This window comes from Dendrobates tinctorius, unplaced genomic scaffold, assembly GCF_039654945.1.
Source record: "Dendrobates tinctorius isolate UK_male_01 unplaced genomic scaffold, ASM3965494v1 ptg000147l, whole genome shotgun sequence".
NCBI lineage: Eukaryota > Metazoa > Chordata > Amphibia > Anura > Dendrobatidae > Dendrobates > Dendrobates tinctorius.
The window spans coordinates 10,365,842-10,383,468 of NW_027361814.1; the positions used below are offsets into that span (position 1 = coordinate 10,365,842).

The 17,627-nt window shown below is 48.7% G+C and overlaps 1 protein-coding gene across 5 annotated transcripts in view; it reads left to right on the plus strand.

The window, feature by feature from the left end:
- Nucleotides 1-6,282: 6,282 nt before the first annotated feature.
- The window catches only part of INPP5A (inositol polyphosphate-5-phosphatase A), a 485,401-nt gene continuing 474,056 nt past the window's right edge, over nucleotides 6,283-17,627 (plus strand). Inside the window, exon 1 of one of the 5 annotated variants that reach the window (XM_073546403.1) lies at nucleotides 6,283-6,747. In XM_073546403.1, the coding sequence (XP_073402504.1) occupies nucleotides 6,673-6,747 (75 nt within the window). In that variant the 5' untranslated portion in view covers nucleotides 6,283-6,672. The remainder of the gene's footprint in view (nucleotides 6,748-17,627) is intronic. The other 4 variants (XM_073546401.1, XM_073546399.1, XM_073546404.1 and 1 more) reach the window with 4 other exon arrangements.

Below are 17,627 nucleotides of genomic sequence, written 5' to 3' on the forward strand. Positions count from 1 at the left end.
AAGGATAAAGCGATCCCCCACAGGCTCACAGTCGGATGACCTCATCTGGACCGCCCCCAGAACCAGGCCAGATGGCGATGCACCAACCCCTTCACCTCTGACAGAGGAGCGAAGCCTGCGCCCACCAGATGCCTGCGCAGGAGCCCCTTCTCTGTCACCACCATCACCCATAGAAGAAACACAGCGATGCCCAACGACAGAGGCATGCGTCAAAGGAGCGGACCCACACGAGGACATAGCGCTCCTGTCGCCAGCATCATCAGTTGAAGGAGTCCGGCGCCTCCCAGTGGCCGAGGCAGGAACTGCAGCCCCAGAGTCTGACGGCGACATGACAGTCCGGCGCCTCCCAGTGGCCGAGGCCGGAACACCAGCCCCCTGACGGCGACGTGACAGCCTCATCCTGGTACATGGCCCCTATCCTGATATATGGCCCACATCCTGGTATGTCCCCATCCTGGTATATGTCCCCTATCCTGGTATACTCTCCTACTAACCTTGCCTGCATTCCCCCCGCCTTGCAGTGTACACTTCTGAAGCCAGAAGCTGACTTCTGCGTGCATTGGGAGCGCATGATGTCACTGCCATGTGTCCCTGGTCACGTGCACGCCGACGTCAGTAAGCGTGTATTGCGGCACATGGACCTGATAGGTTTTTATGCTGCAACCCACTTCAGCTGAATGTGCGTCCATGGAAAAATATCCAGCTGAAGAAGGGGCTGGCGTCAGCGGACTCCTCACCCGCTGTGCCTGGTTGCAGCCGTGACTGCTGCAACCACGGTCGTTACCCCCTGTATGAACCTCATACACTGCGCAGTCATGGGGAACAGAAAAGAGCCTTCCCCACACTGTTACCAAACAGCTGGAAGCTAGAATTATCCTCAATATCTTGTGCTGAAGTTAAGATTTCCCTTGACAGGAACTAAAGAGCTAAGGCAAAAACCTGAAAAACATCACCACAGTATTATCCCTCCGCCCCTAAACTGTACAGCGGGCACAATGGAGTCAGGTTGGCAACATTCTCCTGGCATTCATCAAACCCACACTCATCCATCAGACGCCAGATCACGTTTCCATCTATTACTGCACAGGACATGTTTCCTCCAGAGTCCAGTGGTGGCAGCTTTACACCACTTCATCTTTAGCTCGGCATTGTGCTTGGTGATGTAAGGCTGCATGCAACTGCTCGGCCATGAAGCTCCCAGTAGGGGGGCAGTGCTTGTGTCGATGTTGTGTAGGGAAGGTGACCTGACGGACGGACTTGTCTGTAGGAAGAAGGGATGTTGGGTGCACTGTAGATGGACATTTATAATAATAGAAGGGAAACAGCTGGGGGAAAATGGAATAGGAGTGCAGTACCTAAGTTTGACCACAAGATGGCAGGGGGGAGCGTGAGTACAGGACTTGACAGCAGCTTATGGCTTTAGAAACCGCTTAGTCATGGGGGGCGGGGAGACAGGAACCCAGGAGGGGATTTCTCGAGGAGGGAGATAAATAGGACAGGAGAGGGTTCCAGAGGGTTCCAGTCCTGGGAGGAGCTCAGGAGGAAAAGAGACAGTGAAGGAGAATGAACAGCAGTGGGGAGCTTGACCAGTGGACTGAGGAGAAAAGAAGTCAGGGGGTGGCCCCGACACGAAGAACCGCAGAACAGACGAGGCCCCGGGGGTACCAAATTGACGACGAGCTCGGACTGGTGAAGCGCTGGCAGTAGATAGGCCTAGGGCAGCCCCAGTGAAAGAGCCGCGAGGAACGTCACTACGACAGACGGAAGGTGTAGGTACCCGGGCCTGAATGCGGAGAGCTGTAAGGGTGCTGCAGTGTATTGCTACGGTCGTCAGGAGGACGGCCAATAAACTTGGACCTGTTGTACCCGAAAATCTGCCTCCGTCTCGTCTCTGTGTCGTCTGTGCGCGGTAAGCAGTGGAACACCCCCCAATCTGGGCCATTACTACATTTATACCAGAGGTCTGTACTCTGCAGTTATTTCTGCCCTCTGCTCCTCAGCACTCAGTCCCCCGCTCTGTACCGTTACGGGTTGCTGCGGTTCCTTCCACTTCTCAGTAATATCAGTCCCAAGTGATGGAGGAAGATTTAGGACGGAGAAATGTCATGAACAGCCTTGTTACCCTGGTGGCTCCTATTACAGGACCATGCTGGTATCAGTGAGCTCTGCACCTCCTGCAGATTTGGCACATGCTAGTAAAGTCAGATGGCAAGCGAGGGGGGGGGGGGGCTGGAGGTTATACACTGGGGGAAGGGACAGCGTTAGAGGCAAGCAAACTAGGCATTTGCCTATGGCCCCTACATGCCAGGAGACCCCCTAGCTAGTGGTGTACTGCTAATAGGGGCCCATGAGTTAGGGTGGCCCGGTGCCAGTGACGGCTCTGCATTGTGCATTCAACTGTATCAGCATCAGAGATGCTGATATAGTTGAAAGCAACGATGGAGAAGAGAGCATCAGCTGCCTCTCAGATCATTTCCCCTCTGCATCTCACGCAGCGGGCACGCTGATATCACGTTATTGCGCTCCACACTGCTGAGGAGATGTATTGCAGACACCGGAGCAGCGGGGGAATGGGGAGAGGTGAGTATTGTATTGTTTTGGTTTTAAATTGGTAAGTACATTGTGGTGGCCATAATACTGGAGGACTTTGGGGCTGCATTATACTCTATGGGGCTGCATTATACCCTATGATCCTGCATTATACTCTATGGGGCTGCATTGTACTATATGGGACCGCATTGTACTCTATAGGGCCGCATTATACTCTATGGGGCCTCATTGTACTGTATGGAGGACTATGGGGAATGCATTATACTGCATGGAGGACTATGGGGTATGCATTGTACTATATGGCGGACTATGGGAGCATTATACTATATTGAGAACTATGGGCTGTGTATTATATTATATGGAGGACTTTGAGGAGTGCATTATACTGTATGGAGGAATATGTCGTGCATTATATTAAACGAACAAAATGCTGCCTATTGATCAAGTGATTGGATTGTTTATGCCAAAACTGAATTCACTGTTCTCAGCAGCACATCGTCGCTGTAACCTGCAGATATGCTGCTGATAACATGATACCATATGGGGACTGACTGATCTAATAGTGATTGTTCTGTCCCATCCTTATTCCTCAGTCGGTATAAAGAGTCCAGAAAACAGCAGTTGAACAGCTTTAATATTGTCAATCATGCTCGTCTAACGGTCAGAAGTCATATGCATTTAGGGCCGCACTCCAATGTTTTGCCCAGGGCCCCACTTTGTCTGAAACCGACCATGACTGGGGGCGATTGGCTGGATGTTATACACCATGGGCGAGGGATCAGATGTTATACACCATGGGCGAGGGGCTGGATGTTATACACAGGAGCGAGGAGCCGGATGTTATACACTAGGGGCGAGGAGCTGGATGTTATACACCGGGGGGCGAGGAGCTGGATGTTATACACCGGGGGGGAGAGCTGGCTGTTATACACTGGGGTGAGGAGCTGGATGTTATACACCGGGGGGGGAAGAGCTGGATGTTATACACCAGGGCGAGGAGCTGGATGTTATACACAAGGGGCAAGGAGCTGGATGTTATACACCGGGGATGAGGGGCTGGATGTTATACACCAGGGATGAGGGGCTGGATGTTATACACCGGGGGGGAAGAGCTGGATGTTATACACCAGGGCGAGGAGCTGGATGTTATACACCAGGGGCGAGGAGCTGGATGTTATACACCGGGGGTGAGGGGCTGGATGTTATGCATCGGGGATGAGGGGCTGGATGTTATACACCGGGGGTGAAGAGCTGGATGTTATACACCAGGGACGAGGAGCTGGATGTTATACACCGGGGGCGAGGAGTTGGATGTTATACACCAGGGGTGAGGGGCTGGATGTTCAACACCAGGGGCGAGGGGCTGGATGTTATACAGCGGAGGCGAGGAGTTGGATGTTATACAGCGGGGGTGAGAAGCTGGATGTTATACAGCGGGGCTGAGGAGCTGGGTGTTATACAGCGGGGGTGAGGAGCTGTATGTTATACAGCGGGGGTGAGGGGCTGGATGTTATACACCGGGGGGCGAGGAGTTGGATGTTATACAGCAGGGGTGAGGGGCTGGATGTTATACAGCGGAGGTGAGGAGCTGGATGTTATACAGCGGGGGTGAGGGGCTGGATGTTAGACGGGGTGAGGAGCTGGATGTTATACAGCAGGGTGAGGGGCTGGATGTTATACACCTGGGTGAGGAGCTGGATGTTATACACCAGGGATGAGGAGTTGGATGCTATACACTGGCGGTGAGGAGCTGGATGTTATACAGCGGGGAGAGGATCTGGATTTTATACATCGGGGGTGAGGGGCTGGATGTTATACAGTGGGGTTGAGGAGCTGGATGTTATACACCTGGGTGAAGGGCTGGATGTTATACACCGGGGGTGAGGGGCTGAATGTTATACTTCGGGGGTGAGCAGCTGGATGTTATACTCCGGGAGTAGGAGCTGGATGTTATACTCCGGGGGTGAGGGGCTGGATGTTATACTCTGGGGGTGAGGAGCTGGATGTTATACACCTGGGTGAGGAGCTGGATGTTATAAACCGGGGGTGAGGGGCTGCATGTTATACTCCGGTTGTGAGGAGCTGGATGTTATACACCGGGGGTGAGCGGCTGGATGTTATACTCCGGTTGTGAGGAGCTGGATGTTATACACCGGTTGTGAGGAGCAGGATGTTATACACCAGGGGTGAGGAGCTGAATGTTATACTCCGGTTGTCAGGAGCTGGATGTTATACACCGGGGGTGAGGGGCTGGATGTTATACACCGGGGGTGAGGAGCTGGATGTTATACTCCGGTTGTGAGGAGCTGAATGTTATACTCCGGTTGTGAGGAGCTGGATGTTATACACCGGGGTGAGGGGCTGGATGTTACACTCCGGTTGTGAGGAGCTGGATGTTATACTCCGGTGGGGTGCTGGGCTGGATTTTATACACCGGGGGTGAGGGGCTGGATGTTATACACCGGGGGTGAGAGGCTGGATGTTATACACTGGGGGGTGAGGGGCTGGATGTTATACTCCGATTGTGAGGAACTGGATGTTATACAGCGGGCGTGAGGAGTTGGATGTTATATTCCGGGGGTGAGGGGCTGGATGTTATACACCTGGGTGAGGGGCTGGATGTTATACACCGGGGGTGAGAGGCTGGATGTTATACACCGGGGGTGAGAAGCTTAATGTTCTACACCGGGGGTGAGGGGCTGAATGTTATACACTGGGGGTGAGGAGCTGTATGTTATACACCGGGGGTGAGGGGCTGTATGTTATACACCGGGGGTGAGGAGCTGGATGTTATACTCCGGTTGTGAGGAGCTGGATGTTATACACCGGGGGTGAGGAGCTGGATGTTATACTCCGGTTGTGAGGAGCTGGATGTTATACTCCGATTGTGAGGAGCTGGATGCTATACTCCGGTTGTGAGGAGCTGAATGTTATACTCCGGTTGTGAGGAGCTGGATGTTATACACCGGGGGTGAGGGGCTGGATGTTATACTCCGGTTGTGAAGAGCTGGATGTTATACACAGGGGGTGAGGCGCTGGATGCTATACTCCAGTTGTGAGGAGCTGGATGTTATACACCGGGGGTGAGGAGCTGGATGTTATACACCTGGCGTGAGGAGCTGGATGTTATACTCCGGGGGTGAGGGGCTGGATGTTATACACCTGGGTGAGGGGCTGGATGTTATACATCGGGGGTGAGAGGCTGGATGTTATACACCTGGGTGAGGAGCTGGATGTTATACTCCGGGGGTGAGGGGCTGGATGTTATACACCTGGGTGAGGGGCTGGATGTTATACACCGGGGGTGAGAGGCTGGATATTATACACCGGGGGTGAGGAGCTTAATGTTATACACCGGGGGTGAGGGGCTGAATGTTATACACGGGGGTAAGGAGCTGGATGTTATACACCGGGGGTGAGGAGCTGGATGTTATGATTTATGGTACAGGGAAACAAAGCGCCTGTAAAAGCCGAACCACGCAACATTTTTAATGAAAACAAATTGCTAAAATGATTTTTAGCCCAAAATACACTGATTAAGTAAGAAAAAATGTCAGCAGAGGTGGACAATTCCTTTAAGACTGTTTACCCATCCTTGTATGCACATAGTGTGTGTGACATTGTGAATACATGCAGGCTTCGCTGTCACTGACTACCACCCCCAGCAGATAGAGAGATGCAGACTGCAGGTGTCAGGTGGACACTTTCCCTTTAAGAGATCAGGGGATTGACCCTCTGTAGTGACGTCACCAGGCTACTCCCCTATCCCCGCCCCCTGCCGTTTGCTCAGTCCCGGCGGCTCTGCTGTAGAGGAGCCGCACGGTGCACCCGCCGCACAATCTGCGCCGCCGGAGCCGTCCCTCCCGGACACAGGAACTTGCAGCCGCGGGAAGTTGTGCAGCAGGCTCGGCCGGGCATGGCTTCATGTGCTGCAGGCAGCTGCCGGATCTAGAGGCGCTGGAGGGGCCGGGGGATGTCCAGGAGCCGTCCCTGAGCGCCGGGGCTGCCTGCCGCCGCCGCCGCCGCTGCACGGAGCCGAGACGCCGGAGCGCTCTCCACCTCTGCCGCTGACTCCTTCCATGCTCCGCGCTGCTCCCGGTGGACGCTGCTGATCCGGACAGTATGGCGGGGAGAGCGGCTGCCCCGGGCACCGGGATCCTGCTGGTCACAGCCAACGTCGGCACTCTGTTCGATGATGTGAGTAGTAGCACAACTCCTCTCCTGCGCTGCCGCCGGTCCGCACTGAGTGACGGGCGCTCTGTGATGAGGCGCTGCCGCCGGTCCGCACTGAGTGACGGGCGCTCTGTGATGAGGCGCTGCCGCCGGTCCGCACTGAGTGACGGGCGCTCTGTGATGAGGCGCTGCCGCCGGTCCGCACTGAGTGACGGGCGCTCTGTGATGAGGCGCTGCCGCCGGTCCGCACTGAGTGACGGGCGCTCTGTGATGAGGCGCTGCCGCCGGTCCGCACTGAGTGACGGGCGCTCTGTGATGAGGCGCTGCCGCCGGTCCGCACTGAGTGACGGGCGCTCTGTGATGAGGCGCTGCCGCCGGTCCGCACTGAGTGACGGGCGCTCTGTGATGAGGCGCTGCCGCCGGTCCGCACTGAGTGACGGGCGCTCTGTGATGAGGCGCTGCCGCCGGTCCGCACTGAGTGACGGGCGCTCTGTGATGAGGCGCTGCCGCCGGTCCGCACTGAGTGACGGGCGCTCTGTGATGAGGCGCTGCCGCCGGTCCGCACTGAGTGACGGGCGCTCTGTGATGAGGCGCTGCCGCCGGTCCGCACTGAGTGACGGGCGCTCTGTGATGAGGCGCTGCCGCCGGTCCGCACTGAGTGACGGGCGCTCTGTGATGAGGCGCTGCCGCCGGTCCGCACTGAGTGACGGGCGCTCTGTGATGAGGCGCTGCCGCCGGTCCGCACAAATGTCTCACCACACGAGGAAATGTCGCACATGACAGGCGCTATGTCAAGACTTCTTGTTTGTTTGTTTACACTTTTGTGTAAATATTTACAAAGTGTCTGCGCTGTTCCGACCTGCGACCAGTGCACGGACGCTGCCATCGCTGGGGTGTGGAGCCTGCCGTGGGATTCAGGGGGCTCCTGCATCTCTCTGCTGGGGCCAATGATAGGATAAGAAATGCTGGGAATGAGTGATGTTTCCACCGATGGCGCCGGCGGCTTTCTATAAGGCGTCGTTCAGACGTGCGGCTTCTTTTCACAGAACGTATGCCCAGTGGGGGGGGGGGGGGCTTCAGTCCTAGGAAAGTCATTTTGCTTTTTTTGTTTGGGGTGATGGTTCGTGAAAGAGAACTTGACAGCGTATCGGTGCCGTCCGTGTGTCGCGTGCGGGTGTGCCATCCGAGACGTACATAGCTCCATGTAGGATGAAAAAGTTGATCCTTGGTTCTCATTCCGATGTCCGTTTATAACATGCTGATGGCGTCCGTGTGCTAGCTGCTGTGGTTTTTGTTTTTTTTTTTCCTTTTTTTATAGAGCCATTGATCAAATGGATAAGTTTCCCGTCATTCGGATCGGATGACAAAGGACAGTTTTTTGTTGTTTTTTTTTGGTGGGGGCATCTGTCCACAAAGTAAAATGGTCATGTGAACTGCGCCGTAGACTGACAGGTCCGTGTTCTATTTGTGAAAAGTGGATGTTTGATTCCTAATAGTGTTGAGGTATTATCTGAGCATGCTCGGGTGCTAACCAAGTGTCTTCGGTGTGCTCGAAAAATATGTTGGTGCCCCCGCGGCTGTTAGACAGCAGCTGTAACACATGCAGATATTGCCTAAGAAACAGGGAATCCCTGCGTGTGTTGTGACTGTCGAAATGCCACGACACATGCAGCCGCGGGGGCTCCAACATATTTTTCAAGCACGCCAAAGACACTCGGTTACCACACGCACGGATAACACCTTATCTGAGCATTTTCGCTCGTCACTAATTCCTATCACACCCATCTACCTGAATGGCATAAAGTTATAAATGTGCACTTTGCATGGGACTGCTGAACTGCATTGTGAAGGGGGGGAAAAAGGCCGTAAATATGGCGCCACGTGATTGCATTTGTGACCTGTGTAGGAGCGAGATGGAGCCCTGTGATATTAGCTGTGCCTGTGATTCATGGTGACCATTGTGTGATTTGTTTCCATTATGTTTCTCTATTTGTGATTTATACAATGTATCTTGTGTTCTGCAACATTGTCATTTTCTCAGCACATCTTAGTCCTGTCTCACACTTCAGTTGTTTGACGTCAGTCAAAATCCGCCGTTTTTATAAAAAAGCAGATCCGCAATTTTTTTGGCGGATCCGTTTTTTTTCCCCATAGACTTGCATTAGCGGTGGACTTTGACTGATGGTCGTCCGTTGCATCCGTTTTTTGACATATCTGTTTGAATTTTAGCGTCTGCCGGCTGGAGTAGACGGACAATGTAATGTTTTTTTTCCCAGCGGCGGACCGCTATTTTAAACTGCGCATGCCCGGAAGATTTTCTCTTTCATGCATTTTAACCCTAAATGGCATTTTGGAAGTGGCGAAAAAAGTCTCTATCTCCTTTTCCAGACCTCTGTTCCTTTAAATGTCGTGCACTTAGCTGCTGCAGCGGATCCGGCAGCATCTGTTTGTTGCAAATCGGAAACGGATTCGTTTTTTCACACTTTGGCGGTTGGCAACTGACGTCAAACAACTGAAGTGTGAAACAGGCCTAACGAGCAGTTGAGATTTTTAGCTCTTATTCATATTACTGTAAAATGTAGTTGTTTTTTTTTTTGTTTTTTTTTTCAGAAAGGAGCAAAATTTTAAAAAAAGCAGTGTGAACAAATGCAGGTCTATCTGGACAATGCGGAAATCAAACATATATCAAGTTGACTGTTGCTCTTTAGCTTCCGTTTAGAGTCAGTGGTTCCCCATCTCCAGTCCTCGCGGACCCCAACAGGTCATGGTTTCAGGATTTCCTTAGTATTTCACAGGTGATGGAAGTATCATCAAGACATCAGGAATTCTCTCATGTGGAAATCCTGAAAACATGACCTGTTGGGGTCCGTGAGGACTGGAGTTTGGGAACCACTGGTACATGAAGCGATCAACTTCGGTGTGTGAGGAAGAATAATCTCGTCGTCGTACAGTTCTATCAGCTGCAGGTTTGCACTTTTGATAAGGATGATTTTTATTTCCGCTCACTGGATGCCTATTTTTGCGCAGGGCAGTGATCAAGAATAAACGTTCAATGGTTGACCTTACTATATGGTCCTTCATGTTGCGTTTACAACAAGCAATGAAATTATCTTTAACAACGCTAGTTCATGACTGCTTGCCCGTGTGAACATGCGCTCACTTGTTGAATGAGCAAACTGCTCGTTAGGCCTGTTTCACACTTCAGTTGTTTGACGTCAGTTGCCAACCGGCAAAGTGTGAAAAAACGGATCCGATTCCGTTTTGCAACAAACAGATGCCGCCGGTTCCGTTTCCTGGACGGATCCGCTGCAGCAGCTAAGTGTATGAAATTTAAAGGAACAGAGGTCTTGAAAAGGAGATAGACTTTTTTTCGCCGCTTCCAAAACGCCGTTTGGGGTTAAAATGCATGAAAGGGAAAATCTTCCAGGCATGCGCAGTTTAAAATAGCGGTCCGCCACTGGGAAAAAATGTTACATTGTCCTGTCTACTCCAGCTGGCGGATGCTACAATTCAAACGGATCTGTCAAAAAACGGATGCAACGGACGACCATCAGTCAAAATCCGCCTCTAATGCAAGTCTATGGGGGAAAAAAATGGATCCGCCAAAAAAAAAATGGAGGATCCGCTTTTTTTTTTTTTATAAAAACGGCAGATTTTGAATGACGTCAAACAACTGAAGTGTGAGACAGGCCTTAGTCAAGTGATTAGATTTTTCAGTACAGCTTAAAAATTCTAATTATCGGCAGCCTGTAAAAAACATGTGGTGTCAATAACATACTGTCTATGGGGACAGAACAATTGTACTGGCGATCATTCGGTTTCCATCAATATTCGTCGGCCTGTGTAAGCAAGCTGGTAAACGAGTGGCGATCAACTTAGATGATCAACATTTCCCTTTAAGCATGTACGTGAAAACAAATGGTATTGGTGTAATCCATGTTTATCACGGATGGATAAATAAATTGCAGATTCTTCTATACCTTGCGAGTTAATATGGACCGCACAAGGACGCCACCTGTGTACTTGTACGTGTTTTTTCACGGACCCATTGACTTGTATTAGCATGTTTCACCCATGATACTGGAAATAGCTGACATGTCTCCGTGAAGAACAGACTAGTGAATAGCACCGTAGATTCTAATGGGTCCGTGTTGTATCCGTGAAAAACAAGCGGATGCAGCGCAGACGTCTGAATGAGACCTTCGTTACATTGATGTTCAAATGCACCGTTAAGAAAAGTTCATGTAAAGTTTTATCCACCGTGGCTCCATTGGGTCTGACTCCCTGGAAAAAACGATTCAGACTCTTGGTAATGATGGGGTGATTGACTTCAAAGATGAAGGCAGGGTCAGGGTGTGTGCACACGTTGCGGCTTCTGCGGATTTTTCCACACAGATTTGTCTAAATCTGCAGGTCAAAAGACCTGCGGTTTATCTGCGGACTAGCCTGCGGTTTTCCCCTGCGGTTTGACACCTAACCGCTGCGGAATCCGCACAAAGAAGTAACATGCTGCGGATTTAAAACCTCAGAAAATTCCGCACCGTGGGCATTGCAGTTTGCATTGACTTAAATGGTACTGTACAATGCAGCAGAAACTGCTGCGGATCCGCAGGGCCAAATCCGCTGCGGATCCGCAGCAGAATCCGCAACGTGTGCACTCACCCTAACTGGTGTGCTGTTGGACATCATTTTTGGTAGTATCTGCCTGTTTTTTAGGCGGCACCAAAAAACGTGATCCATACTACCAATGGCCGACACTCAGCACGGTGACGCGGTTTCCATCATTAGAGTCAATGACCCCCATCAACGCAAACGTCAGAATCCATTTTTTTAGGGCTTCGGATTCTGAAATGTAAAGTGCTACGGAATATGTCGGCGCTGTAGAAATAAAATTTATTATTATATAAATCCCAATGGAGTCATTGTCATAAGGGTAAAACGTGATTTGGGCCTAGCCTAGGTAATGAAGCGCCGAACATTTATCTGTTTTGATGATGACTGCCATTTATGGTTTTGAGTGTTGAAAATCTTATCTGGTGGTTGTTACCCATGATTTTCTCTGAAGTGGTAACTGTTGTGTTTGCCATCATTGGAGTCATTTTTGTGGGGAAATCTTTTTGTGTATGTCGTCTTCCCTGGAAAACAAATCAAAAGGTTTATGGTATAATGGTCAGTTATTAAAGAGGCTTTCCAACAATAAAGATTTATTACCTGACAACAAAACGGATAAATGTCTGATCTTTGGAACAGTCGGCACTCGCAAGAAGAGGAGTCCTGACCGTATCTTTCCTTCTCTCTGCTCAACCGATGTAGTGTGGAGTTTGGATAGAGCAGTGGTGGAGCCTGCACCGTCACTCCATTCATTTTCTGTGAAGCTGACGGAGATTGCCACTTATGGGGTGTCCCCAACCCTCTAGATGTTGACTAGATGATGCATGCTCAAAAACTGCGCTATCCAAACTCTTCCTCTGTGCAGTCTTGCAGAGAGAAGGAAAGGGGAGCTCTGGACCCTATTAGTAGTCAGCAGCATTTCCAATGATCAGATTTATCTTGTGGAGTTTTCCCACTATAGACGTTTTAAATGGTTATTCCCATATATAAAAAGGATCTGAAATGTCCTATTAGAATGTAGCCGCTGCGTGCCACCACTTCATTAGTTCTTTGTGGGGCTACAAGTGCGCACCACCGCTTACTAGACGTCTGCGGGGCTGCAAGTGCGCACCACTGCTCCATTAATTGTCTGTTGGGCTGCACGTGCGCACCACCGCTCACTAGACGTCTGCGGGGCTGCACGTGCGCACCACCGCTCCACTAGTTGTCTGTTGGGCTGCACGTGCGCACCAACCGCTCCATTAGTTGTCTGTTGGGCTGCAAGAGTTGGGCAACCACAGCAACTGGCTATCTCTGACATGTCTATTGAGTGAATGCTTTTTGATAAATTATTTTAGACCCCATTCTTTGGGTCAATGGGGGTTCAAGCAGTCGGACCCGCATATATGCAAGCTTTCACCCTTTCCTTTGGTGATTACTTTTAACGATATATTTTGCGAATTGCCTCTTCAGAGAGGAAAAGGCCTTGAACTTTATAGCGCCACCTGTTGGTAGTAGCGATCCTACAAGTCACAATCGACCGTTTAACGAGTCTTGTAGTATGACTTAGGATAAAAGCCAAATCAGAATCTGAATTTGCAGACACGGTGTTTCGGGCTATTGGTTCTCGTTAGGAGAAACCTTACCCCTTGAACGATATATTTTATAATGCTTCCAGTCTATGGTCGGTTTTATATGTTTGGAAGAACTTTTTAATGGCGGAGTGTTTTTGGGATAACTAAAAAGCTATGATCTGAATGTGTTTTGTGGTTTCTATATGCTGTGGTGCAACTTATCCATGTAACACCTGACAAATGGCAGCGGTTAGTCTAGTCTACCTGTGTCATGTCTAAATCATTTTGCTGCAAAGCTTTAACAATAAAATGATGGAAATCTGCTCCATAAGTGAGAACCGTAATGGGTCCTGTAAACACCCCTGAAGTGGCCTTAATGTTATAACTCCAAAATTTAAAAAAAAAAAAAAAAAAAAGCGCTCCCATTTCTCACACCTACATGCAGTCACCCTGTGTTCTTGTTATGTAGCACTCCGTGGTATGTCTACATAGTGGAGTTACTAGAGCAGCTATTACTTTGTTACAGCCAGTGAATCTTTTGCGTTTTTACTTTCTAAAAGATCGGACTGCACTGTACTCCGGGCTTTTGCCTCCCACGTTGCGGAAGAAGCATTTGGTTGAGCGGAGATGTTTCTTTGAGTTTTGTGGTGTAGACTTACTACGCAGACGTTGCTCCCTGTCAGTTGTCTGCAGTCTCTTTTGCTAGATGGAAGGGAATAAAACGAGCAGTGAGTGTTAGGAGGTCTGCACAAGGGGTTAATGCTGGTATGTTCTTGGGAGACTCACCTTGGCCTCTGGAAATAGACTGTAACACTTATGCTACAGAGAACAGTGTATCCTGCTAATGTAATGTATCTAATGTTTACACCCATCACACCTCTACAACTGGAGAAGGCTGAGGGTATGTGCACACGCTGCGGATTCTGCTGCGGTGTACAGTACCTTTATTTCCTATGGAAAAAAAACCGCAGTGCACATATTGCGGATTTTTCCGCGGGTTACAATCCGCAGCATGTCAATTCTTTGTGTGGTTTCTCACCTTATCATTATGAGGTGTGAAACCGCAGGCCAATCCGCAGATAAACCGCAGGACTCTTATCCTGCGGATTTACCAACAAATTCTGCACAACATAAAAACTACGTGTGCACTTACCCTAAGATATAAGTATGGATTATTCTGTGTTTTATAAAATGTATCCACAGAAAATATTTACGTGAAATAACATTTAGGCTATGTGCACACGTACCGGAACTCTCGCGGAAATTACCGTGAGAATTCCGGAATTCCATTCCACGGGAAAATCGCATTTTAAATTCCCACGATATTCCCGCGGAAAAAATAGCATTTTGCAAGCGTATTTAGCTTGCAAAATGCTAGCGTTTTCCAAGCGATCTGTAGCATCGCTTGGAGAACTGATTGACAGGTTCGTCACACTCGTCAAACATAGTGTTTGACAAGTGTGACCAACTTTTTACTATTGAGGCCGCCTAGGCAGCATCAGTAGTAAAAGATAAAATGTAAAAAAAAAATAAAAAATGGTGTTATTCTTACCTTCCGACGTCCCGCGCAGCCGTTCCCAGTAATCCGTTGAGAAAATGCCCGCGATGACATCGCGCGAATGACCGCGAGACTTCGCGATCCCGCGAGAGCGGACGTCATCGCGGGCATTTTCGCAAAGGATTACTGGGAACGAGAGCGTGGAGAGAAGCGGGAAGGCTGCGCGGGATGTCGGAAGGTGAGAATAACAATATTTTTTATTTTAAATTCTCTTTTTTTACAGGGATATGGTACCCAAAGCCCGGAGGACAGTCTCCTCTCCTCCGGACCGTGGGTACCATCCGCAAATGTTCTGCTTACTTTCCGCATGTTGTGCACAGCCACATGCGGGAAGTAAGCGGAACAATGCATTCCTATGGGTGCGGGATCGCCGCGATTCCGCAAAATTAATGAGCATGCTGCGGTTTTTACCGCGAAGCGATTCCGCCGCGGTAAAAACCGCAGCATTAGCACAGCATTGCGGAATCCCATAGGAATGCATGGGATGCTTATTTTTCGCGGCAAAATCGCGCGGTTAAAACCACTGCGGAAACGCGAAAAAAAGCCACGTGTGAATTCAGCCTTTACAGTCACTTCTAGCACCACTCACTGTTTGGCTGTGTGCACATGATGTCTTTTTTCAGGCAAATTCTTACGCAGAAACCTTGTATGGAGAAAATAAATATAAAGCTGCTTGTTGCGCACATGTTCGATCACCTTTTAGACCAGTTTCAGGTTTCTAAAAACACCCAACGGTTAATCGATATGTCCATTCTTGGTGTTTTCTGCTCATAAGATGCTCTTGTTTCTTTCTGACTGACTTGTATTGTAAAGTGCAAAGATGTGTTTTTGCTTTGGGGGGGGGGGGGGGACTCCTAAAACCCTACAAAAAATTTTCTGACTTAAACCTTACCAAAAAAAAAAACTTGGGAAACTATGAAAAAGTACTCAGAAGATGTATCAGGAAAAATTACTCCGGAGTTTCCTGAAGCATCTTCTGCTTGGAAAAGCTCATCTAGTTTGAATTTAAGACGTTGTGTACACATGGCTTTTTAGGAGTGTTTTTTTTTTTTTTTTTTTTTTTTTTTTTTAATGCTGTGTGAACACTGACTATGTTTTAACTAGTGATGCACAAACGTGCTCGGGTAAGGTGCTATTAGTGTTTTCGATGTGCTCGACTAGTACGGTATGCTCGAGGACACATGGCTGTTTGTTAGCCAATTCCTGCATGTGTTGCAGCTGTCGAACAGCCGTGGGGACTAGAACATATTTTCCGAGCACGCCGAAGACACACTATTGGCACGCGAGCATTCCCGGATAACCTTATGCCTCACATTCTGTCATTACTATTCGTATTGCTGTACGCTTCATCAGTCCCTGCCTGTTCAGGATCTAGACATGATTTGTGCTGCTTGGTGTATACATTGCTATTGTCACCACTGCATAATAGAATTTCGGCCAATATTAGTGCTGTCTGTGCGGATAGTTTGACCCTTTCTGGTAGTAACCATGTCTGTGGAGTCAGAGTCTGAGCCAATTTGGGTGGAGTCAGAGTTGATGTCATGGAAATTGAGGAGTCGGAGTCGAAGGTTTGGCTTACCGACTCCACAGCCGCAAAGTGAACGCAGCTTTGGGATATAATGCAGGTTGTGTTTTGGGAACCATATGGGACAAGTATTACTATTTACTTGCTGAACTGTTTAATGTTCTAATTGACATTTTAATGACAACTTTAATATCCAACTTCAAGTTGCACTAAAAATGGTTGTCAATGAGAAAGTTTCATTGTAAAGCAGAAGTAAGGCAACTTTTAATGAAACTCTGTAAGGCAACCCTAAGAGATGGAAGCCTCTACCGGGACATTATTACTGGAAGACCCGCTGTCCTGTGAAAGCTCTTACAATTTTTCCTTCTGTGCCAAGCAGGGCTGTGGAGTTGGTAAGCCAAACCTGCGACTCTGACTCCTCAATTTCCCTTAGGCTAAGTGCACACGTTGCAGAAAACTTCTGCTCAAAAACCTGAATCCCTTCCCAGAAACCGCACCTATTTTTCCGCGGCGTTTTTTGCGCAGTTTTGATGCGTTATTTTCCGCAGCGGTTTCTAAACGCATGGAAGGAGCCAAAACCGCGGAAAAATCCACAAAATTAATGTGCATGCTGCGTTTTTCACCGCGATGCGTTTTTTTCGCAGTAAAAAAAGCATCAATATGCACAAAAAGTGCAAAATGCATAGAAATGACTGTGCAGCTTATTTTTAGCGGTTTTATAGTGAAAACCGCGGTAAAAACCGCTGTGTGAACACAGCCTTACACCGACTCCAACGCCATGACTCCGACTCCCACATATATTGCTTATATTTAAGTGAAAAATTTATTTTTAGTACAATGTGAACATCAGACATTTAATAATTTTTATGATACAACTAGCTGAAGAGCCCGGCGTTGCCCGGGCATAGTAACCAACTGTGGTTAGTTATAACAAATTATAACGATTATATTGCACATAAAAACATTTCACATCATATATTCAACACAAATTAACTAAGCGATTACCCAAGTATTGATAGTATTTTATTTACAACTCATTCAAGAGCTTTTTGATAAACAACATTTTTGGTTTTTCCTTTCGGTGCAATGATGAACAGAATTTTGGCAGTTCCAAATCTTGAACAGACCATGTAAAATTGACCATGAGAAAAGCATGGAGATTGCAAATCTATCCCTTCTACTTTCAAGGACTGTCCCTGAGCATTGTTAATGGACATTGCAAATGCCAGTCGAACTGGAAACTGGAGGCGTTTAAAATCAAAAAACAAATCAGATGGAATGAGAGGAATTCTTGGAATGAAAATGTCCTCTCCTTTGGCACATCCTGTTTCTGAGCTGTGTATCTAACCCTATCATGTGTGATAATGTCTGCTGAGCTGTGTACCTAATCCTCTCCTGTGTGATACTTTCTGCTGAGCTGTGTATCTAATCCTATTGTGTTACTGACTGCTCAGCCGTGTATCTAATCCTATTCTGTGTGATACTGTCTGCTGAGCCGTCTATCTAATACTATTCTGTGTGTTACTGTGTGCTGAGCTGTGTATCTAATCCTATCCTGTGTGATACTGACTGCTGAGCCATGTGTCTAATCCTCTCCTGTGTGATACTTTCTGCTGAGCTGTGTATCTAATCCTATCCTGTGTGATACTGGGCTCCC